The sequence below is a fragment of the Heliconius melpomene genome, chromosome 20, assembly GCF_056956725.1.
Source record: "Heliconius melpomene rosina isolate 202511_hmr_F chromosome 20, ASM5695672v1, whole genome shotgun sequence".
In the NCBI taxonomy this organism is placed as follows: Eukaryota; Metazoa; Arthropoda; class Insecta; order Lepidoptera; family Nymphalidae; genus Heliconius; species Heliconius melpomene.
Window position 1 is genome coordinate 10,921,666 of NC_140408.1, and position 25,575 is coordinate 10,947,240.

Below are 25,575 nucleotides of genomic sequence, written 5' to 3' on the forward strand. Positions count from 1 at the left end.
TAAAATATCGGTGTTAAAACATCGATATTTCGAGGAACACATCATCGATATTTAATCGCGCACCGTGCTTTCAAAGTTATTATTTTACAGTCTATTGACAAAAAATATTAGGACATATAGCGATATAAATTTGGAATTACGGTAGTTCCAAATTGTTTTAATACTTGTATAAAGAATAAATTTTGAAAAAAATGTCTTCTTGAAATAATCAGGATTATACTATAGCTAACATTAATTAATTTGCATTCTTCAAATATAAATAAATTTTAATTTTCATAAACATATTATATTCCATTGGATGGGTAAGAATTACTACTAATGCCTCCAAATATTATTCTTACCTTTTTATGATTTATAAATAAGGGCCTTATTAAAATTATGCTGGCGTTTATACCTTTTAAATATTTTATTTCCGTACAAGTATCCATTTTATTTTTGTAACGGAAACTCGTAGCGGGAAGATGATATTGTGAACTTGTTTATGATCAATTTCCGCTATTTCCGATGATAACATATCTATCCTTATTATATATATATATATTCATATCAAGTTTTGTTATTTATAAATACTAATGTTGATCACTACAAATTATTATCTAAAGATGTTAAAACTAGACAATGCAAAACTTATTAATTGAAATACCGAATACTTATTAATGAAATTAAAAGGAAAACATTACGTAATATTTGATAAAAAACATGCTTAAGAAATAATTTACTTTAGTTTTAAAAATATGCAATCAAGCGACCGTTATCCTTTCTTTAAGTTGTAATTTTGATGGAATCAAACTTAAAGATTCAAAAACAGTAATGTCTTATCAAAAATCATTCAATTACAGATAGTTTAAATATATATTTATAATTGTACTTATATCGGCCCAATTCTTTTAGCTGAATAATCGGGCGCGAAAGCTTCGTCATGGGAACACTCGCATTCTATTGGTCCAATATTTCGAAAGTACCAACATAACAAATATCTGTTCATTTTGGCTATGTTGTCAGAATTATTACCAGTTGTGTAGGCAGGTAAAATTCGTCGCTTTGCTGAATATAATTTATTTTTCTTTAATGGTTTTCTCGACGATAATGAATGTATATTGCTCAGAATAATACTTGGAGAAAAACTGTTTTTGTTTAAGTACTAAAAGGTAAGCGGCAAGTTAGTGTTTTAGTGTTCCACGAACTTTTCTTTTTAAAAGGTTGTAGATGTGCAAAAGTAGCTGCACAATTGATAGAGTGCGATACTCGCAAAAGAAAATTATAAATTTTTCTTTTGTTTCAATAGTTACCAAAATTAACTTAATTATTTTATAACAATTAAATATTAATATTTCATAACTTTTTGACTTTGTGAAAAATATTGAAGTGTGGTGCGTTAAGGTAAATTTTACATTACAATTTTTAATTTTTATATGCGTTACAGGTTGACAATAATGAATTATAAAAGATAATTGAACGTATGTAATGTTGTCGCAAATGTTTTCGATATTAAGAAATGGAGAGACAACAGTGTAACTCACTTCAAAACTTTGATGACCCGAAAACAGAAATATTGAAAAAAAGATTATTAAAAGCAGCTAGCACTTCCGCGAGCACAAATTTGTCTCAAAGCAACTCTCAGCATAATGTGCTATTAAACACATTGCGCGTGAGTCTTATTATAATAAGATAGTGTAAGGTGGGAAAAAATAGTCCCCAATGACATTGTTTACCATTTTTCAGGCGCCAATACCGAGCAGCATGATCATGTCCTCAGTGCAGGCGCCGCAGAGCTCAATGCCTATCGCTCACAACCTAGTCACGCATTCTATAGCCCCTGTAAAGATTCATGCCAACAACTCCCCTTACCCGCTGCAGCTGTCCACGGTCCATGTGCCTGTGCAAATACCGGGCTCCACGTCCAATATAAACGTGCCTGTTCAGCTGTCGGGCGGCGCCAGTAGTGTGCCTTTACAGATAGCCCCGGTAAGTCTTCCCCTGCAAGTATCCGGTACGACCAGTGTGCCTGTGCAGCTACCGGCAGGAGAGACCATTAATGTCCCACTACAAATACCCACTGCCAATCAAAACATTCAGCTCCCAACCCTGCCGTCTATGCCCCTTCTACAAAACCCCAATCAGTCTCTTCACAGCTCCATAATACATGTGCATATGGGCTCAAACCCTCGGCCAAATATTGATGGCAGTACAGATATGAACATGTCACATTCTACACAGCTTCTGCCAGATTCAGTGAAAATGAGCAATGCAACATCTGTGTCTCAAGTGCAAGTTGGTTCAAACTCTGTGGTGCAGTTACCAAACAGTTCTAATAACTCTATTCAGCTGTCTTTACCAAACCCTGCAAATACTGGGGTGCAACTAAGAGGAGCACCGAGAACAATGCCTCATGTAGTGTACATACAGACTCCAACTGGACTGAAACCTGTATCTAGTACAGAAGTGATAAGCCAAGCAAGCACTAGTGGGAATCCACCACAAATAATAGTTAGGAGACCTGTGAGTATTCTTATTATAAATATTACTAAGTTAATATAACAACTGTCATATTTTGTTTTTATAAGATGAACCAGTTTCTCACAAGTGTAAAGTTAATTAGTTTTATATGCATATATTTAAACAAACTTAGCAGCTATGCTTCAAGCTGGTTGTGTAGGTGTATAATATTCTGTATATTTATAAGACAGCTTGGACATGATTTTCATTTCATTATAATTTAATGATCACATGTGGAAGGGATGGCACAAATTTCATAAATGTTCTATATAAAAGATTTATTTTACCATATTACATTTTATATTTTAATTGCCAATTTTTATAAGTTTGCCACTATATAATTTTAAAGTAATTGTAAAAACAATAATTATACTGTTCAAGAATTTTTACTGGAAAACAATTATGGAATTACCAATTAAATTTCATTTCACCTCACCAGGATAGCTACCACTATCTATGTAATTATGAAATTGTATCATTGACACTGAAATGAGCAACTATTAAGGTTCTTGCCGGTTCTTCTCACCAGAACTGCCTTCCGATGCATGGTAGTTTTATGTTCACTGACCGATTCAAAAATGCTTGCTAAAGTATTTAAATACAGAATATTTTGAGTTTATTTAAGTAATTCAGCTCATACAAATTTTGAGTGACATTATTTTTTTAGACATGTAGACACAAGATATAAATATTTTTTTATATTATTTATTTTTTATTAGTATTCTAGTTAATTACAAAAACAATGTATATTTTTCTCACAGTTGATAAGTATGCAAAATGTTGTTCTCATGCTGATTATAATATCAACCCACAATATGGCAAAACATATTATAGCTTTACATTCTATAAATGAATACTATTGAATTATGAATTATGAAGATATTTGTCTTCTTATTATTGTTCCAAATTTGTTTAGCTTAGCTTTTTAAAATAATTCTCAAAACTATTTTGGTAAATAAATTCAAAGTGAGAAATATTTATTGAAGTTTGAAATAGTATATCTATTGTGTATAAAAATTATATTTGTGTGTTATTTTTGTCATGGCATCATGTTAGTGATTTATTTTCATCTTTATATATCTTTTGGTGTCAGTACTTATAATTTATTATTGAAAACACATTTTCCATTTCAATTTATTAATTTGAAGTATAATGCGTTTACATAATTCTATGATAATTTTCTCAATACTATATAATAATTCGATTTTACTATATAAAATAATGTGTGTTCTATATTTCAGGTAACAAGTAACAACAATATACATTTAATATCAAATGTTCCGCCTAAACCTCACATAGCACCCAAAATGCAAACACAGAATAAATCAATACTGACACCTACAAACACTGCTCAGCCAATAGTCATACAAAAACCTAAATCTAGTGACAAAATGATCCCTGTCACCATGCCTCCGGGAACTCCAGGAAAACAAGCCATTTATCTTAGTTCTGTTAAGAAACCAAATACAAAGAATGTGAATGAAAATCAATCAATTTTAATATCAAGCAATCAGTCTAATGTAAATTCTAACAATCAGAAGCTTTTTCTTACACCTATGAATATACCGAAGATGCAGAATACTAAATTTATCTTACCTGTCACATTGCCAGCCACAATGGCCTCAAAGGGTCCTATAATAAATTTACAAATTGCTAATGGTCAGATACAGAATGATCCTCAAGGAAATATAACTGTTATGAGAGATACAGCCATGGATGATATGCCTCCGTTACAGCCTTTAGGTAAAGTTTTGAATGTGAATGGCAAAGACTGTCTGCCACATAGCCCAAAAGGTGAAAAATCCTTTGCTCTGGCCATACCTGGTTCAAGAGCTGAACCTACAGGTGAACAAGGAGAGTATACTCTGTCCATTCCTGAAACAAATGCCTCCATGAATGATGATATATACACTGTGTCGATAGAAGACGATGAAGGTGGTCTAACACGCGAGAAATTTACGTTATCTATACCAGAAAAAGGAAAGAGCTTGTTGAACAAGAATATGTTCGACAGAAATGATCTAGTACCTATGCCTATTGCAGCACCTGCGATATTGCGACGTTCAAACTCAGACAACAGTGATAGGAAAACGGCAAATGCTAACATAAAGAGACGTATTTCGCTCTGTACGGAGAATATGTCCAACAAGAATCTGAAGTTTGCATTACCCCAACCGAAAATCATAAGTAAGTCTAATGATCATGTAGACGGTGATGTTAATGATGATCACCGAGTACCATCATTATTCTGTGACGAAAAATTAGATAAAGATTTAGAAGCTAAAGTCGTCCTGGGGGATTCTGATATGGAAGAATATAAAGTGCATATCGAGATCAAACCCGACGTAATGCAATTTGCGAATAATGAAAGCTTTGCTTTAAAAAGCGAATCCAATTCAACTACAGAAGAAGATCCACCTGGTCTGATATGGAATAATGGCGTAGCGCAACTTAATGGAAGCAGCTTACATTTTCAAACAAATGAATTTGGTATGATTGACCTACTTGAGATATCTAATCAGGATGTTGTCCCTAATTCGGGCGCCAAGTATCATACGCCTTTAAAACAACGTATTGAGACAAGTAAAGAGAAGAAGCCGACGTCCCCGGAGGACCTATTCCGATGCGAGGGCTGCGGATGTCACGGCATGGCGGCCGAATTTATCACGCCGAGCTTTTGTAGCGTCACCTGCCAAACTGAGGTACAAAAAGTCCAAAATCAAAAAAAGAAAGAGAAGGAAAAGTCGGAGTTGGCAAAGAAACGCAATAAAGTCAAGAAGTTGCTAATGCGCAAACAAAACTCTGATTTAGATTTGTTAAAAGACGGCAAGGAAGACAAAGTGCCGCTCAAACACTATGACTCGAATGAGGTTCAGATACCTGAAGCGTTACTTTTGAAGATGAGCGAGGATATGATTGAGAACGAGAAATATCCTTGGATGTGCGGCAAAAATGGATTCTCGTGGATGCGGTATCTTGACGTGTGCAAAGCTAAGTCGGCACCAGTGAAGCTATTCAAGGACCCATTCCCATATAACAAGAATGGGTTCAAAGTTGGCATGCGGCTAGAGGCGATAGATCCGCAGCACCCATCTATGTTTTGTGTAGTATCTGTGGCAGAGGTACAAGGCTATAGAATGAGATTACATTTTGACGAATACCCAGATATTTATGATTTCTGGGTGAATGCGGATTCGATAGACATCTTTCCTCCGGGCTGGTGTGAAAAGAATAACCGTACGTTGAAGCCTCCCGCCGACTACGACACGTTCTCGTGGCCCGTATACTTGAAGCAGATACGCGCGATCGCAGCGCCTAGACAACTCTTTCCTCATATTACTACTGCGGTAAGATAAGTTTATATTTATAAATTGTGTTTTTTTTTGTTTTATTTAACGCAGGCAAACATTAGTAGTTACTGAGTGTATGTAACATAGCAGAAACAATGTAACATAGAAATAAGTTAGTAGTATAAGTTGCTGTATTGAGGTATGAGAATTAAAGCTCTTTGTCTAAAGTGGGTGGAAAGTCATGAATTGCCTGAACATTACATATTTCATTTTCATTTGCTATATGTGAGAGATGCGCGAAGATGGAAGCAGATAGTTTGTACCACCATTACCCTACCTAATAACATCAACATTACCTAATAATGTTCTCTCTCTTTCTTCAACAGATAAAACCCAATAGTTTCCGAGTGGGCATGAAGCTAGAAGCTGAAGACCGTCAGAACGAGCTCATCTGCGTGGCCTCGGTCGCCAGCATGTTGGACAACCGGCTCCTGGTAACGTTCGACAGCTGGGACGACATGTACGACTATTGGGTGGACCCCACATCTCCCTACATACACCCGGTGGGATGGGCGGAGGAGAACGGACTGGCGTTGACGCCACCGAATTGTGAGTTTTGATATAATTTTTACGGGTTAAGAATATGCTATATTTTTAAGACAATTGTCTTTGATGACCATGACTACTGTGTGGAGCCCACCTGTTGTTTATTTTTAAGTAGGCAAACGATTTCTTTTTGAGCTATTTGATTATTTATTTATTTGAGAGTTAATTTTATATAGAATTCTGGTACATAAAGAAAGATTCTTGTTAGACTTTTACTTTTCTTATTGGACATATTCTGTGTGAACAGTTGGTGTGCACTTGAAACTTATAAGCTAAAAAGCCAGTTAAATATTGTTAGTTTAGCTTATTATTCCTATTTCAGCATTAAACAATAAAACAACAACAAATAATTGCTTTAAATATTTTTAAATATTTTCTTTATATAAACATTTTCCAGAATAATATTTAAATATCACCTTTGAATAAAGTTTAGATTTAAAATTAAAAATATCCATAAATTTAGTAAATATAACATATCATCGGAAAAGACTAGTAACTTTATTAGGAAGTCAACATTTTCTTTTAATTTGTGATATCCACTTTCCAGTATAAGTTGAGTGCATTACTATAATTATATAATTGAATAAATAATTTCTTTTTTTTTTACATTCATTGGAATATATTTTTTCAAAGATCTAAAAAATATTTTTTTTTACTAGTATACTGGCTATAAAATAATCCATACCTATATTATAAATTCGAAAGTAACTCTGTCTGTCTGTCTGTCTGTCTGTCTTTTCCGCAATCAGGGCCAAACCGCTAATTTAATCGTGATAAAATACTCATATAGAGATACTTGAGGGTCCCGGGATGAACATAGGATACTTTTTTTTTCTCATATTTGTAATATTTTCGTTATATACCAATATATTAAAATAATTAATTTGACAAGGAATTTATTCCGCCATGTTAATAACAATCGTCGCTACGCGTTGCTAAGCAACGGCTTGCAAAGTTTGCTGTTTTAAGAAAACGTCACCCACAGTGAGTTTGCTTAATGCATACATGGTGCGCGCCGATATAGATTTATACAAATCTCTTTATACAAATCATTAACAAAAATTAGATGATTTCTATAATTTGATATTCATCCTTATGAAAATAAATATAATAGTCACTTTTAGCATTTCATCTAGATGGAAATTATAATTTACTGTATAACATTCTAATAAATAATTAAGATGTGACTGATTCCAAATGACCTAGCCTTCGGGCGGCATAATATGAGTATGACCGACGCGAACGGGCGGATGACTGATGATTTTGTAAATTTTTATAGATTTTCGAATTACTATTATTTTTTATGTAATTATTTGCTGCTTATAATTAATTTATCTCAGTTCGGTTATCTATACCGATGTTATACACTTAAAATATCGTAATTTTAATCATTTGAGATTTTATTTAATATTGTTCGCAAAAATTAATAATTATTTAATATAGAAAAATGATTAGTACGCGCGCACAGCAAACTTTAGGTTTTTTTTTCTAATATTAAGAATTTCCTTTAGTTACTTTTACTTCTTTGGTTTGTTCATTTCGGTTACTCAGATATTTTTTCTAATAATAAATCTCCACTTATTATTATTTTTTAACTTATTTTAATGATTTAGGCTTATATTTTCGCGGGCGTAGCCGCGTCCGGGCCCACTAGTATATACATAAAAGTTATTTTTATTTTATAAAATATGAGGTATACAAATAGCTTAACTTCAGTAAATGTTGAATTAGAGGCCAGTCGCGCAGGGGCAACAGCTTGTGACCGTGAACGTTACAGGTTGTGAATCGATCTCCACTCGAGGTAATGAAATATATAATATTTTCATTTCTCCGCTCTGGCGTCGAAGCAAAGCGCGGCGCCGCCACTCATCACGCAGTTTCTCCAAAATTCAGCGAACATATAGAGCGGAGTGTCTTAACACTAGGTTTCCTTTGCCTACCCTGATACGTCCGGGATACAGTGTGAAGCTGAAAAAGAGAATAAAATCGAATTTTATCACAAGCCGCATATTATTCTTTTATTTATAAATGTTTTAACTTATACCAATGGTCCCTTCTATTGCTATGAAAATATAGTTTTTGATAATCTTATTTGTTTAAGTCAGTTACTATCAAATATTGACCTGTTAATGTAGTGACTGACTGATAAGCCATCATTGGGATACCAACCTTGCAAATATTTATTATTGTCTACCTGTCTATTTGTTCTCTTATTACTTATTAACTAGTCAAACGCAGTGGTAGTGGTTTCGAGGCATTGGTGTAGGAATGTGGAGAGATGGTTCGTGTCAATCCCCGAATTGTTAAGTGCCCACCCCAGAATTTTTAATATCAAAAAAATAAGCCCAGAAAAATTATTAAAAAAAACCTTTAGGCAAAAAGATCAATTCGAATCTAAGGTCAATTGTCCCATTGAAAACATATCTGACATATCATATTAACAGATACGCTCATGGTTTGAAGTCGCTAAGACTAAATCCGCCACTTAACACGCAATGTCTCGAAATTGGGGGGAAAGTGGAGGACAAAGTGTCTCAAGATTAGGTTATTTCTGCCTACTCTGCTAAGTGCAGGATATAGGGGTTACAGACGGTTGTAGGTGGGTTCAATTATCATTAATTTGTAGGATTGAGATATTTCAATTCCTCGCTCATCCTGACATAAAGCCCGGTGTTGAGTTCCGCCACTCAATTCCTCAAATAATTCAGTGTGAAGCTAAATAATATTAAATAATTATGTATTTAAAATATTTTTTATATTTCTTAGTCCAATGATTAACAGAAACTAAAGCTGCAAAATTTATTCCAATAAAATATTTAATATATGTTTTTTATTATATTGAAGGACACCATGTTAGCGAATCGCCGGAACAGCATTTTAGTAATATACACGTATAAACATTATGGTTGAATTTAGTTTAGTTATTTATTTTTTTATTTAGTATTTTTCGGGTTGGAACCCATTTATGTTCTTTTGCAAACTAAGGTAACCTTGCGACTTGCATATATATACACGTGCTGCTGTATATAAACAATATGATTTTATACGTGCTAGTTTCGAACTAGTTACACTACGGTCAACCAGTCGTGGCCGCCTTGAAGTTAGGTGTCGATGGCTGCGCATATTAGATATTAGATTTTTTATTATTTTTTTTTATTATTTTATTATTATCAGTGGTAGCGCAGAATTAAGTATTTATTAAAATTTTAATTTCTATTTCTTCGCTCTTGTGTCCAGCAAAGTCTGGTTCTAGAATTCGACGGAAAGTGAAGAACGGAGTGTCTTAGCACTAGGTCCCCTCTGACTGAGCTGATTTAATATTGATTATTTTCTTTCCCGAATTAAAATGCGCAAAATTTCAGAAAACCTAACTTCAAGGCGGCCACGACTTGTTGACATTACTGTACTAATCCGTTCGTTACATTATTACTAATGCCGCCTTGCCCTCAATATGCAATTTCTTCGTGTTAACTTTAGACCCAGCGTCTAACTGTCAATGCTTAAATTGTGGGTTCGATTCCCACTAAAAAAAATAAAGAATAGAAGAAGTAGGTAGAGTCGGTAGAGTAGCAAATCTAAAATATTTGTTAGTGATGTCGTAACTTATTTTAATAGGACTCTATACTATTGTAAACAAGTATTCTTTAACAAATATGTCGGTAATGTTTGTGCGTATATGTATATATGTGTAATTTAACTCTGTGATATCTTTATGAATACACAATTTTTATGATGTTACGTAAAGTATTTATTCCGATATTAATTGCCCCAAGGTAACTAAAATATTTTCAAAGTAAAAATAATGATGATATAGAATTATGTAATCTTATATTTTATGTTGGTTCTTAGAAGGTTTTTCACATTATTATTTTATTGTGAAACGGAAGTGTTTCTTTGAGGACGAAGTGTCTTAACACTCGGTTCCCAGGTTTCCCTCTTCCTCCTAAGTGCAGATTATATATTGAAGTTACAAGAAAGATTCAATTCAATATATATATTTTTTGCATTGTTTCAAATAACTTTGTATATTGATGAACTGAGTATGGATATGATATTAAACATTTAACAAATTGTTAAATAAATTTCACTTATATATTTTTTAGTAAATATTTTCTTTATTAAAACTATGAAGATAAAAAGATATATAATTTTAACTTTACTATTACGCTTGTATTAGGTTCAATTGTGACTAACTATATAATAAAATCTAAGAATCTGAATTACACGCACTTCTAAATCTTGTATCATCATGAAACCTGGCAGTTATATGTACTCGTATGTATGTATATTAATATTGTAATTGGCTGAAATCTTAGTTTCCAATATATGGATATTATCTTTAAAATTATAGTGTAAGATTAAAATTATTAAATAAAAACATTACTCTTATTTTATATTGAACCTACATACAACCTTCACGGCGTTTAGCTAGCTGTAGTCTATTATACGACCTAATATTTACTACTAAAATACATTTGTTTTGGTAATTTAAAATCAAATCGTTCCACTCCTTTTAGTTTCTTAACGAGTGTACAAGGATATATACATAATGTGTACACAAGTATAGTCTAATCGGGCCGATGTTTATACGTAAATAGCCTTCCATATCAGTTGCCGTTCAGACGTCGATCATGTAACATCATGTGGTGTCTTTACGTTCACATTTTAATTGTAATTAATTATTAACTCTTCGCTTCTGTGTATGTGTTTATTGTGATATTAGATTTTTAAATGGTTTTACCTACTGTAAGTAAAGTTGATTTGGAATGTTAATCTTATATTTTATATATTTGTAATTAAAGCTCTTTTGTATCTGTTACATACATATATTATCTGGCTTTCTACAAGGAAATATGTTTTTTTTATGTTTGTATAAATTATAAATGTTCGCAGATGTGTATTAAATTAATTTATTAAGCCCGTTTCCTTTTTTAATTTTTTTTTTGTATTACCTATACAAAAATGATGTTGGTTTGTTTTATGATATCTCAGTTGTTAACCTGTTTTATAATTATATATTTAAATATTTATTACATTCATATATTTAAATTTAATTATAGATCAATTTTATCTTACATGTAATATATAATTTGACACTTTTGCGGTGCGGCTGGAAAAGATGTGGTTGTAAGTGATGATTATGGGTTCGATTTCATCTTAGGGATTAAATACTTAAATACAACAAAACACACAAATGCTGAGGTCTGTTACTAAAATATGTGATATTTTTCAAAACCGAGAAAGACTTCTCTTATTAGAATTTATATTCCATTTCTTCCTTCTGGTATCGAGGCTAAGGGCGGCGGTGAGTTCCGCCACTCAACACGCAATGCCTCCAGAATTCGGCGGAAAGTGGGAAACGGAGTGTCTTAACACTAGGTTCCTTCCGCCTACCCAGCATGAAGCTGCGACGAGAGAGACTTCTCTATCATTCGGCTTTCAAGGTGTATCTCGCTTAATATCGAAGAAACACATATGACGTATAATTTTTGATATTTTTTTTGTTAAATATTTATTATACGATTATTTGTTATACATACCTCTTGGTTAAAAAAATGAGCTTTACGTTGTATCCCGGAAATAGCATTTCTGTGTTTTTGTGTATGCTAATCTCAGAAATGTCTCTGTCAAAAATGCAATTTTCACTATTAAGTATTTTGCCAATTCTACCATTAACATTTAGTGTTTGTTTCATTGCAATCGCTTTATAAATAAAAAAGTTACATCAATTAAAAATAATTGCTGTAGTTATTTGACAAATTTGTCTGACTTTAGTTTTAAATTTATAGATATTGTCTTTTAAGTAATAATGTTATTACAACACGAAAGTAATTTAGACTAGTTAAATGGTAAAGTTGTTCAAGCGGGCGTAGCCGCGAGCGGATCGTTAATATTAAAAATAAAATAATTGATAACTAAAGGTAAAGGTGGTTATTGTTATTTATTATAAATAACAATAATCAACTCGTTATATAATAAATAATAATTGCTTTTAATTATTATTCACGTTTTTCTAATTAACTATTTTCAAAATTTATTTCTAAACTATTTTTAAGTAATTTATTAATTATCAAATGGGGTAATAATGAAGGAATGTGATTAATATCGTCGGGGATAGTGCAGAACCGCGTATCTACCACAGGTGGGGAGCGCGTATCTGCATTTGATCTGATTTTACAGGAGGAGGTTAAAACTTTATAACATCGTTAATTTAAGTCCAAGTGGTCTCATTTTAACATAGAGAATAATAATTAGTATTTTCTACGTATTTTTGCCATATACAATCCTTTACAGTGGTTAACAAGTGGTTAATTTAAGCGCCAAGCCACTTACGCTGATTTGATTTGACCACGATCTTATTAAATTGAAACCTGACAGTTAGTTACACGGTTTTAAAATCAAACGTGCAACTAATATTCCAAATAATATTTAATAATAAAATGAAAATTTTATTATTTATTAATCAATGTATTTTTTTAAGCAATCCCCCTTAAATATAAAATTGAAAATACACTATCAATAACACTTTTTAATCAGCCTTGGGCGATTCTTTATCAGCCTTTTATACAACTTTAAGTATTACAAGTATAAATAATTTCAAAGTACTAATACACAAAAGACCAAGAGCTTTTTCAGAAAACATATCTATCAGTAATTTTAAAAACAAATTACTGTTATAAATTTAATATATTAATAACAATAATAGATTCTTCAGCTACCTTATATAAATAAACGTTATGTCTCAGTAATTTTTTTAGAAAAGAGCTGTGGTGGAATAAATGGGGTAATTTTTTTTCGGTATTTGTGGTAATAGCTGAAATTAGTCATTGTAGTTCAGTTTGTATTTAATAAAACTATTGGAATGGTACCTAAGAACTCTGAATCGACTACGCACTTTGTACCAGTCTCTCTTCCAGCTCGGATTGTATCATAAATAACGTTACTTTTAATGCTATAATCCTTGAAAAAAGTGTTACTACTTCATATGGAAATGGATTCAGGCTAGCTTCTTTGGTAACAGAAGAGTATTGACTAGGTTTTTACCTAATATTTTTAAATAATATTTTTATATTTCCTGATTCTGAACTTTCTTTTATTTATGTAGTGAACTGAATCCACTTCCATTTGAGTATGGCTTTTTTATAAAAAAATACAGAAACGGGTTCGAAACTATAACGCAACTTGTGATGTAAACCATCAATATAAATTAAGACGTTTTTAGTACTCTCTTCTATGATTTTCTTCAAGTAATCGACAAAAAAGAAAGCGCATGTGGAAGCTTTTAAATGTGATGTTATCTCATTAAAACAATAGCGTTTTATATGGACAATCAACTTCGTTTTAAAATATAATGCACTAGCATTCAAAAATGGACATAATTTCACAGCTTGTAAATCGGCTGTTATTACGTGAAGCTTTCCATTTTTGCAACCTGTTTGTCTAAAGACTTTTCTCGTCTTGCTAAATCTTTACGTGACACATGTCGTTGATATATTTGTTCTGTAATTTTGCCAGCTTTATATGAGCAACATAGATCACATGCATCTTTTTTCGGTAGAAATAAAGCTATGTTTTCAACTTTTGTAGGGGTATTGCACTAGTCTTATTATATTATTTATAAACACGCTATATCAGCAACCTGAATTTATTCGCTACAAATGCAATTGTGAAATAATGTTCCACTATTGTTTTGTAGCGTATAAATAACCAAATTAAATATATAATAAAAGAGTTGAATCTGAGGTCTCGTCTTATTAACATCTCGCCACAATATACGTTGCCCACACTTTTCAAAACATCCTCCAAAAGCTTTCTAGAAGCGACTTTCTGTCCAGTTTTTAAATGCAATACAATTCATGCTTGGATTGTATAATAGGTTCTAAATATTGTTTTGTGCTTTCTTTTTTACAATAGTGAGAAAGTATTTTGGGCATGGCTCTTAAAAATATTTGTACCAACCCTTTTAACTTAGGCAATGCAATATCTCTCTGGCTATATTCGATTCGTTACTGGAATCAATGGCAGCCTCACGTTCCAGTATTCTTTCAGGAAACAAACCATTATTGCTACATGTTGATGTTGAAGCTACCGATGCAACATTAGTTATTTCAGAAAATAGACAGAAATTTGGGACTTTCTAAGCAGAATGCACTAAAAGTGAAAAGTGAAAAATTAATAGATACAAATAAATCTTATTGTTATTTATGTATACCTGTAAGAGATCACTAATGGTGATAAGGTCGCCTTTGCATACTACCTCTATGCGCTAAATGTCTTTATTGTGTTGTTTTTTATTTTTATCTGTTTTCAATATTGGTGTATATTTCTAAAATGTTGTATTTCCTATATGTATGCAATAGAGAGATTTATCTATCTAAAAGTGATTGTGTCGCAACAAGCTAGGTCTACGATTTCTTTAGTTCAGTTCAGTTCGGTTCGGTTCTAATGACAGTTATGGCGTTTCGAGCGTGCCAGCGAATTCTTTAGTAAACTCTACTTGATTGAATATATTTTGACGGAGTTTGACAGCCAAAATAAACTACAAAATACAGTTCTAATGACACTTGAGGACATACGCGGTACTGACAATTGTCGAATATAGATACGCAGTATTGTTTTTAGGCGAAAACTAGCTTTATATTGGCCGAAAAAAAATCCCATTAAACAGGAGGCTGCCAATCTGGATTTTACGTCGAAAGGCCGTGAAATTGAGATTTAGCTACAAATGTCAGTTACGCGAAATTATCCAATGCTAGTTACGCGGATTTGCACTATCCCCGACGATATGTAACAACTACCGTTTAGTTTAAAAAAATGGTTCACGCTGTATATTCCGCATATAGCAGGGTAGGCAGAGAGAACTTATTATTAAGGTGTCTTAATAATAAGAAGAGAAGCATAGGGAAAGGGATGTCTTTTTCCCCACACACCGCCCTTCTTTCGAGACATTACCTGCTGTGTGACGTAACAGAAACTGCGCATTTTATCTTGTTATGAAAATGACTCCTTTCCCCGAGTGGGAATTGAACCCATATAACCGTTTGTTTGGGTGTCTGCCGGGACGGTCTCAAAATTGTTTATTTTAGTTATTATAGTATGCATTCTAAAATATATATCCGGTATAATGAGAGTAACACGATAACAGTATCCCTTTAGTCAAGGAAAACTAGTTGATAATAATTATGATAAGGGATGCTTGCTATGACCATATAGTGCGGTCAACTAGTCTTGTCTGCAATTAGGTTTTCGGAACTATTGCGCGTTGTTTACTCGACAAAAAAATAATCAGAAGTAAGAAATATTGTAAAATCAAGTCTTCGCAGTCATTTACAGCTAGCTAACTTCAGGCCACTTCTTGTTGGCCATACTGTACTTAACTAAAGGCTCATTTAGTACATTACTCTATCGTAGTGCAGTCGCCTGACTGAACGTAATAATTATAGATTCAAATCAAATGAGATAGTATTTATGTGACCTGTTAGACAAAATGAGGCGTTGTGTTACGCCAATTAAGTAATTCTATTTTGTTTTGATTTAAGTGCAGACCGAAGCGTGCTCCCGTATAGCGAAGCGTGTTCCTTTTGCAATGCGTGGTGATTATATTGGTGGTATTTATATTTTGGAACAATTATTTGTTGTTTGATTTTTTTATATAAAATCACATTTTTACCAATAAAATAAAATGTAATCGTTTAAAAAAGTTTTTTATTTTTTCAATTTTATTTTTTATATTTTTTTAAAGGTAGAGAGACATACGTTCTATGCTGCTAAAACGTACATACGTTTCGTTTGGATTCGTTACTTTTATAAAAAAATACATATAACTTTATTAAATATGAATAAAACTATATTTAGATGTATTAATGTAACACAATATGCTTTAACAGTTTACAAGGATCCAGACACGTTTTCATGGGAGAACTACCTCTCGGAGACGATGTCAACGGCGGCGCCGCCCCGCGCGTTCAAGACGCGCCCGCCCGCCGGGTACAAGGCCGGCATGAAGCTGGAAGTTGTTGATCCTAGGGTAAGTTATTATAGATATAACTTAGTACTAGGGGACACGCGCAGCTTCGCCTGCTTATTTACATCTTTAGGGGTGAATTCTAAAAATCCATGAAACACGTGTTCAACGAAATATTTTAAAGAGTCTGAATTTCAAATTTTATAAAAATCTGTGTCGATTTAAAAAAAACCCATACAAACTTTGAACTCCTATTTCGCCCCGTCAGGGTTAAAATTTTTCAAATTCTTCATAGTGGGTGTCCACATTATGAAAATATATTCCAACAGAACATTGTCCAAATTTCACGTTTCTACCATCAACGGTTACGGCTGTGCATGCGTCTGACATCAGTCAGTGGAAACATCTCCTTTTATATCTTATCTTTATAAGAAGATAATATTATGGAAAATATTTTTTTTAAGAATATTAACCTAATGAGGCTAAAAGCATAGCAACTTCTTTCTATCAGCGGGAACTCAAAGTTTCTAAAATTTTACTTTTTTCATCTTCACGCGTTTTATTATAAGATACCTAATATCTATATTATAACCAAAGCATATCACATATGGACATGTCTTTTCTATCATAGAACAAACAAATATGCAATGAACAAAACATATTTTTCTTACTGTTAAAATGAATAATAATTATTTTGCACAATTCAATTAGGTTTTACAATCCAATACATATGAATTGCTTAACATAATGTGAATGTAGAATTGTCAGTACTAACAATCTGACGATATATACACAGTTGAAAAAACAAGAGTGAAGTTTTATAATTACTATTATAAATATTATTTAAATGAATTATTAATGATATCGCTCTGTGTGAATGTTAATAATAATAATCTCTACAAATTTTTTTTTTTTTATAATACTCTTGAATAGAATAATTTACTCTGTTCAATAATATATGGTGACGTCATCGCGATACTTGAGAAATAACGGATAACCGAAATGTTAGTGCATCCGATTCCACCACTATAGAAAAAGTATATTTTAATTGTTTTATTAGTCTCATGGTTAAAAACAGAAACCAAATTATAAAAAGAAAATTAATAAAATCATAATTCTTAGACTTTTTTGTAATTTTCTCTCGACTTTCGGTGTCGTCTATTGAAAACATACAATTACGTTGTAATTAAGTAAATTATTAATCAGCAACAAAACTTACAGTTGCTTAGCATATAAAAGCAGGTCTGTATGGTAATGAGCGTGTAATTAGCATTTTTTTTAATTCCCCTGCCTTTTTAAGACAACAAATGAATATTGAGAAGGCCTTATCATTCAACGTAATTATTGTATAGGACTCGCTAACGTGTACTCCGTAAAATACAATAATTACTATTTTATGATTAGGTAGCTTGATGTTGTAAAATTTAAATTAAATATAACATATGCATAGATGCCATGTTGGCATTTCGTGGACTCAAAAAGAAGCTATATTAACGAAATTTTAAATGATTAATTTTAGTGTAGATGCTTAAATGTTTAAGGTAACTCATTCATGTATTTTTTTTTGAAGAAAGAAAAGCTAGCACAAAACTTTAATGTGTGCTCATTTTACTAATAAAATCAACCGGTTGGTTGATTACGTTATAGGATTTGAAATCAATCAAATGACATTCTAATTTTTCTAATACAACAAATCTGACGTCATAGAGAAACAAAACAAAACTTACCTATTTTAATACATAAAGAAATACTTAAATATTTTTATAAAATCAATTCCAGGTGCCTTTCCTAATAAGAGTGGCAACAATCAGCGCTATAAAGGGACACCAAGTGAGAGTTTCTTTCGACGGATGGCCAGATGATCTTTCATGCTGGTTAGATGATGACTCTCCAGATATACACCCAGTGGGATGGTGCTTGAAGACTGGACACCCTTTGGAACCGCCGTTGAGTGAGTTGGATGTTATATTTCAGTAGTTGGTCTATATATCTATACTTGTAAACTAATATTATAAAGCTCTAGAGTTTGCTCAGTCTATTCTCAGGACCTACTAGTTCCAATCGAAAAACGCTTTTGATCAAGAAAAGCTATATAAGTTACTTTATCTGCGGTCAGAGCTGTCACCCAAAACAAAGATTTACTTCCATTTGACCATGCTGGTGAAGTTGCCAGAAAAAAGTAAATAATATCAAACCCATTTATGAATATTAAAGGCATATTAATAGTTAGCTGAAATGTACCTAATTTCAGAAGAGGAGTAAATTTAATTTTTTAAGAATATTTTCATCATAATAATATTTGTCAGCTCATTGTTGGTTTCATGTAGGACTGACACTATTAACATTTTTATATAACTTGACTTTATTTAAAAAAATATATAATTTAAAAAAAAAATCTTAATCTTCTTCTTCTATTCTTAAAAGTCTTAATTATTTTCAATTATCTTGCTCTGGCTAATCTTACTAATATTAATATTATAAACGTGAAAGTTTGTTAGGATGAATTAATGTTTATTTCATTAATTCTTGAAAAAGAAAACATTGTTGAATTACAATAATGTAGTGAGTAATTCTGATGTATAATCAGAATAACACAAGCTACAATTTATATAAAGATTGGCTACAATTAGAGTATAATATAACAATGAGACATCCTTTAAATGATGTTTATCTGTAACAGCGGCGGAGGAGCTACGCGCGCTGGGCCCGTGCGGCGTGGGAGGGTGCCGCGGGCTGGGCTCGGTGCGAGGCGGCGCGCTCAAGCAGCACGGCGCCGCGTCCGCTTGCCCCTACCGCGCGCCGCCGCCGCCGCCGCCCGACCGCCTCGCGCCGCTCCAGCCCATGCACAGGTACAGGTACTAGCAGATGCCGCATCACATTTTATGATTCAAGTTTTTGGTTTCAAATTAAGAAATAGCGAAGGTTCAGAAAACCTAACTATGACAGTAGAGAACAGGTGCAAATTCAAATCAAACCAAATCCTGTAACGTTCAAATTTTTATATATTTTCCAAAAAAGTATAAAATTTAAGTGGACCCTGCCTGTTAATCTTTCTATTTTACCAAAATAAGTATGATTTGTTTATGTGTGTATCAATTACAAAATAGTTTCAATAGTGTCATTATACAATTTAATATCGCTTGACGAAATTCTGAACTATTGAACTTCTTTGATTTTGTTTGCATAAGAAAATTTTTATTATATTGTAAATAAAATTTTTTGCATCACATTTACACTAAATTTCCTAGCAAATTAATCTTCTATCTTATAAAAGTAACTTTTAAACAAGACTGGTATTTTTTAAAAACATTTTATTCATTTTCAGAATACCAGTAAAACCAAAATCATTATCAACAAGTACACCAAATGAAGTGCTAAAAGAAAAGTAAGTATATATTTATTTATTATAAATATTTATTTATTTATTCAATCGAAGTATATGTTGATATATATATTAATAATTTCTATACTCTTTTAAAATCATTTCTAGGCTTCCCAGAGGACGACCTCCAAAACATAAACGAGTTGAGGAAGTGGCTAGAAATGAACCTGTAAGTACAGAACACTTTATATCATAATTGGTTTATTTATTTTTATATTTTATATAAAGCCTAAATATTATATATAATGGTTTTGAATCCCTATACTGCAACGGTTATAGGTATAACAAATAAATGTAGACAATACTTGATAAATAAAGTTAAGTATAGAAAATATAACTTTCTTAATATTTTTAAACAGATATCAGACGACGAATCATTATCAAGCAGCGGCGGTAAAAGATGGCGGGGCGGCAGTGAAGACAACCGTCCAATACGCTCAGCATCACGACGAGAAGCCCATAACTCGCCCAACCACTCATCAATCCATCAATCGCCTCATCATTCGTCAATCCATCAATCACCGCAACACTCGTCCATCCATCAATCCCCGTCGCATTTAAGTCCAATGTTACATCCGTCGCTGCATCCGCCCCATGCGTTGATTGCAAGGCACATGGCGGATTTGTCATTGCCGTCTGATCCTGGTACTTGGTCACAGGTTGGTAAAGGTTTATTATCTTTACTGTACCTAGAAGGAACCTAGTATTAGGACACTTTGTGAGCACCACCTAATTTTCGTGATCTATTGTCGTATCGAGTGGCGAAACTCTTTGTCTTATTACTAAAGTAAGGAAAGGAAAAATTTAAATATATTATTCCCCTTATTAAGAACTAGCGGCCCGCTCGCGGTTTCACCCGCGTGAACTATGTTATTATTAATTTCTGTCTCCATGACTACGTCCTAGTGACGTTATGCATTTGTAGTAACGAAGTTTCATACAAACTTTCGACCCCAAAAACAACCCCTTAGAAGTCGAATATTGCAAATTCCCGTCTTAGCGGGCACGTCCTATAAGTAACTCCTATGCAAAATTTGAGATTCCTAGATAATTATAAGCAGCAAATAATTACATAAAAAATAATAGTAATTCGAAAATATATAAAAATTTACAAAATCATCAAAGTCATCTATCTGCCCTTTCGCGTCGGTCATACTATACCACTCGTAGGCTATGTCATTTCGAATCAGTGACATCTCCTTAATTATTTATTAGTATGTTATACAGTAAACTATAATTGCCATCAAGATGAAATGCTAAAAGTGACTATTATATTTATTTTCATAAGGATGAATATCAAATTATAGAAATCATCTATTTTTTGTTAATTATACAAATCTATATCGGCGCGCGCCGTGTATGCATTAAGCAAACTCATTTTGGGTGACGTTTTCTTAAAACAACAAACTTTGCAAGCCTTCGCTTAGCAACGCGTAGCGACGACTGTTATTAACATAGCGGAATAAATTGCATGTCAAATTAATTATTTTAATATATTGGTATATATCGAAAATATTACAAATATGAGAAAAAAAAAGTATCCTATGTTCATCCCGGGACCCTCAAGTATCTCTATATGAGTATTTTATCACAATTAAATTAGCGGTTTGGACCTGATTGCGTAAAAGACAGACAGACAGACAGAGTTACTTTCGAATTTATAATATAGGTATGGAAGGTATGGATAGAACCCACAGCCCTACTGTATTCTTCATTAGTAGCCTCCAGTTTATGTGAAGTGACGATCCAAAAGTGAAATTGAATGAAGTACATTTTGAGTTTGGAAAAAGCAACTATATTATATTAGTATATTATACTAGTATATTATACTAGCCTCTACTGTCATATTCCTGGGCAAACGCCTTTCTCCCCGTGTAACACCAGAGGAGCAAGGCACGTGTAGTTCCTCTGGTGTTACACAGGATTTTGGGCGGTGGTGATCATTTATAATGACGTGACCCGTACGCATGTTTCTTTTGCCTTTTCCACAAGAAAGCAATTATTTAATTTATAAAAATTCTATCCTATTACAGAAGGATGTAGCAGCCCTGTTGTCGCGTGTTGCGGGCGCGGCAGTAGGAGCGGCGGCGGCGGCGGCGCGGCTGTCCGGCGCTGAGCTGGTCATGGCCTCGTGCGAGGAGTTAGTGCAGTGCTTACGACTGAGGCTTGGGCCGGCTGTTAAGGTATATTTTTGTCATAGATTTTTGGTATATTGGTAAAGAATATCGAGGACTCGTGGCAACCCTGAAGTTAGGCTTTCTGAACTTTTGCGCATTGTTCATTAGGAGAAAAATGAGAAAAAATAATAAATTCTACTACGCAACAGGGCTGAAACTCTATTTATATACTAATGATAAGTCCCCAAGTAGAATGACCTTAAGCGAGCGCCACTCCATCCCCTCCATTCCACGAACTTTTTCACCTCCCCTCGTGAAATATTTTTTTATTATTATTATAGCTTTTTGCTTTTTCAGCGTAATAAAACTGTAGGATAGAAGAAACTAGTCCTAAGACTCTTTTCTCCCTTTTCACGCACTTTTCGAATTTGCTACTTGTCATGTCTTGACTAAAGGAGGAAATGTAATTATAAGTCACTCTTATGTTTACATTACATCAGTTTTAAAGGAATTTCATATGGTAAGGTTTTAAACATAAATATCTACTGGCAACATTAGCGGAAAACATTTCTTTTCTAAAACTAACTATTTTTCTGTTTAGTATTAGAAGGCAACATAATTAGTTAGTGTAAATTTTATTTATAGTCTTATCAATATCATACTATTTTTGTGATAGGTATACGCCACGGTGCGACACCTGCGGGACTCTCTATCGTGATCTCGGGTCCTTGCGCACGCCCTCACCGTGCTTGTGTAGAACAATAATGTGCTAACATATATAATTATAATAATATTTGTACAGTGTTATATAATAAATTAAAAATGTATTATAATCGCTAAGAAAGTACTTTAAATTAATTATTTAAGAAGTGAATAAAATATATTTAATTTAAAGTCAATAATTTTAAAATATATATTATACGTCACTAGGTTGTGATCTCACTAGGTCTCGGCCTTCTATTCAGTTTTTTTAATAGTGATGTGACCCTATGTAGTGATGTGAAATTATTATAATTTATTGGTGATGGAGTATTGTTTGAAATTATATAGATTTTAAGATTTGTAAAGTGTATTTGTCACATCTCCCTTCTGTGAATAGCGCGTATGGATGTAACGTATAATTTTTGTATATACTAATTAACTTCATTTAAGAATTATGATATTCACTTTGTTTATTTTTATGTATGAAATATGTGAGAAATTGTTTTAATGCATTTTTTAAAATTGTATCCAAAACTATTGTAAATATGTATTTTATAATTACTATACTCGATTCATTATGACATAAGACAAAATGTAAACAAAAAAAAAATCTATTTCTCAAACTATACGTATTTTTTTATTTCAATTTATTTATTTATGTACAAAAAGGTATTTAACTGTGCTATTATTCAATTATTTATTAGAATTCGGAGGATTCTGAGGAACTATCAACTTGACGTGTTTACCTTTTATCTCATGCTTTCGTGAATCGAGTACAACTTATTCTTAACCATTTAATGCAAATATACATCTTTGTCTCAGGTTATAACTCATAGATTGTTATAGCAGACTCTAAATGTAACATAAACAAACATTTTGTTTTTGTCTATTATGATACTACACTAAATAAAAAAATATTTTTACTTTCACCATATATATATTTATATTTTTTTGTCAAGTTTGCTTATTCTTGTAAGTTTTTTTTAATTAAAAGTCAATTTATTGACAATACACTATTTGGATTAGACTGTATAGGCTTTACTTTAGATTTTGAGCACAAAATGCGAAAATTAAAATTTGAGGTTGTGATGTTAAAAAAATAAATTCTTACGTCCCTAATAATAATGAAACATTTAAACTTTCATAGTCTGCAGAAAGAAAGGACCTGTTCAATAGACTTTCTGAGAAGTTTAGAAGTTATAATGCTCTTTGACTGCCACATGTAGTTCACATAATTGACGCTGTTTCTCACATAATAAAGTAAGGTAGACAGAGGAACCCGATGTTAAAAAGACACTCAGTTTATCAATTTCCGCAAAATTTCCTAGATTTCCTGTGGAGTAGAATAATTCAATGCTGTCTTTTCAAAGAAATGGAAATAAATCGTTTTAGAGAGGAACCAAATCCACAACAGTCGCGCTTGTCGCGCTGTTCCACATGTCCTATTCAAACCAAAGAATGTAATAGAAACTCCATAAAATAAGAATGAACTATACCAAATCAATTTTGGTCCAGTCAAGTATTTGTAAATATTTATTTTTAATACATAGTGTGCAATCTAGTATTAGTTTAGCTTACATTAAATGTAAATAATGCCATAGGAATTGGTTTTCGTTACTTTATTTTATAAATAGAATAAATGTTTATTCTTTAAATGGAATTACTAAAAAATCTATTTTTTTTGTGTTACTAATTTTTTTACCTATATGGTATATATAATTGTGCTATATATGTGTTATGAATATTTCATACTTTTATAGAAATAGCATCATCTTTGGCTACAGTTTACTTTCTTATTACATGGCGACATTCTTATATATGGACTTGGACTTATGAATAAAAAAAAATACTTGAAATTGTGCTTAGAACCAAATTATTTTTTGTTACTTAAAAAATAATCTAGTGTAAGTTTGCCACAAACAGTTTTTTAATGATATTAAATATATTGTTCACTCTACATTTTATAATGTAAATAAAGAAATATTAAGTATTTTGTTAATTATGTAAATAAATATTTGTATATTGGTGTAGTTACAACAATATTTTTGCAGTGGCCATGTACAAAGTTGTGGTTAGTAAAATGTAAGTTTTTACACAAGTCTTTTGTGCTAAATTGTGCCATTTGTTGGCAAAAACTATTCTAACTGTGGTTCGGAAATTAATAAAGTTTCTAAATCTTATTTGTTTTATTGTGTTTGTTTTTATTACATTTGTAACCTTTTCTTGAACCCATATTACTCTCTAAATTTAGTATACATACAAAACTAATATCTACTATCTATACTACGATAATATAGAAAAGACACAAATAGAATAGGAATCATATGATATTTTTATCTTATATATAGGCTTAAAATACTGTATCCTACTCCGTATTTAGCGGGGTGGGCAGAGGGAATCTCGAGTTAAGTGTTCTCCACGCACCGCCAAATTTTCCAGGAATTGAGTGTTCAGTGGTAGGACTCAACACCGTGTTTTGCCTTTTTACCAGAGCCAGGAAATGAAAATATTAAATTATTCATTAATCTAAGTAAGAATCATAGTCACATTCTCACGCTTGTGCCTAACTAACAATGGTTAATTTAACACGCAATGCCTCGAGAATTTGTCTACAAGTGGGGAACGGAAGTATCTTGATGGAAACGGAATTCTGCCTATTCTGTTATATACGCGATGGAGCTTGAAACTAAAAAATATTTCTGAATATTTTTTTCAGCTTTAAGCTGTATCCCACATATAGCAGAGGGAACATAGTGTTAAGATATTCCATATAAATAGAAATATAATAGAATAGTAAGGGACAATGGTCATAAAGTGCACTCAAATGAAGTCCACCAATCACCAAATAGTTATAATAAAGACATTCTTTTAAATAGAATTCAGGTTCTATAAAGTTTTTCTCAAAGAGAGGAGAATTTATTAATAAAATGGTTGACAATTTGATGAGTTGATGGACAACTTACTTCAGTCCCGTAATTATTTGTAATAAATATTGTTATATAATTTAACTGCATAAAA

At 32.3% G+C, this 25,575-nt stretch overlaps 1 protein-coding gene across 3 annotated transcripts; it reads left to right on the forward strand.

Moving 5' to 3' along the window:
* The first annotated feature begins 1,007 nt into the window (after nt 1-1,007).
* Nucleotides 1,008-24,737, forward strand: l(3)mbt (lethal (3) malignant brain tumor). 3 transcript variants are annotated; one of them, XM_085204780.1, is made up of 13 exons: nt 1,008-1,148; nt 1,424-1,648; nt 1,723-2,499; nt 3,738-5,843; nt 6,173-6,395; nt 16,280-16,419; nt 18,136-18,307; nt 19,037-19,211; nt 19,682-19,741; nt 19,847-19,907; nt 20,098-20,397; nt 21,772-21,921; nt 22,532-24,737. In XM_085204780.1, exons 2-13 carry the CDS (start codon nt 1,496-1,498, stop codon nt 22,571-22,573), a joined length of 4,359 nt encoding a protein of 1,452 aa, XP_085060906.1. In that variant the 5' UTR covers nt 1,008-1,148; nt 1,424-1,495; the 3' UTR covers nt 22,574-24,737. The 3 variants fall into 3 exon arrangements, with proteins under 3 accessions (XP_085060906.1, XP_085060907.1, XP_085060908.1); XM_085204781.1 differs by having other exon boundaries at nt 19,037-19,205; XM_085204782.1 differs by lacking the exon at nt 1,424-1,648.
* Nucleotides 24,738-25,575: the final 838 nt, after the last annotated feature.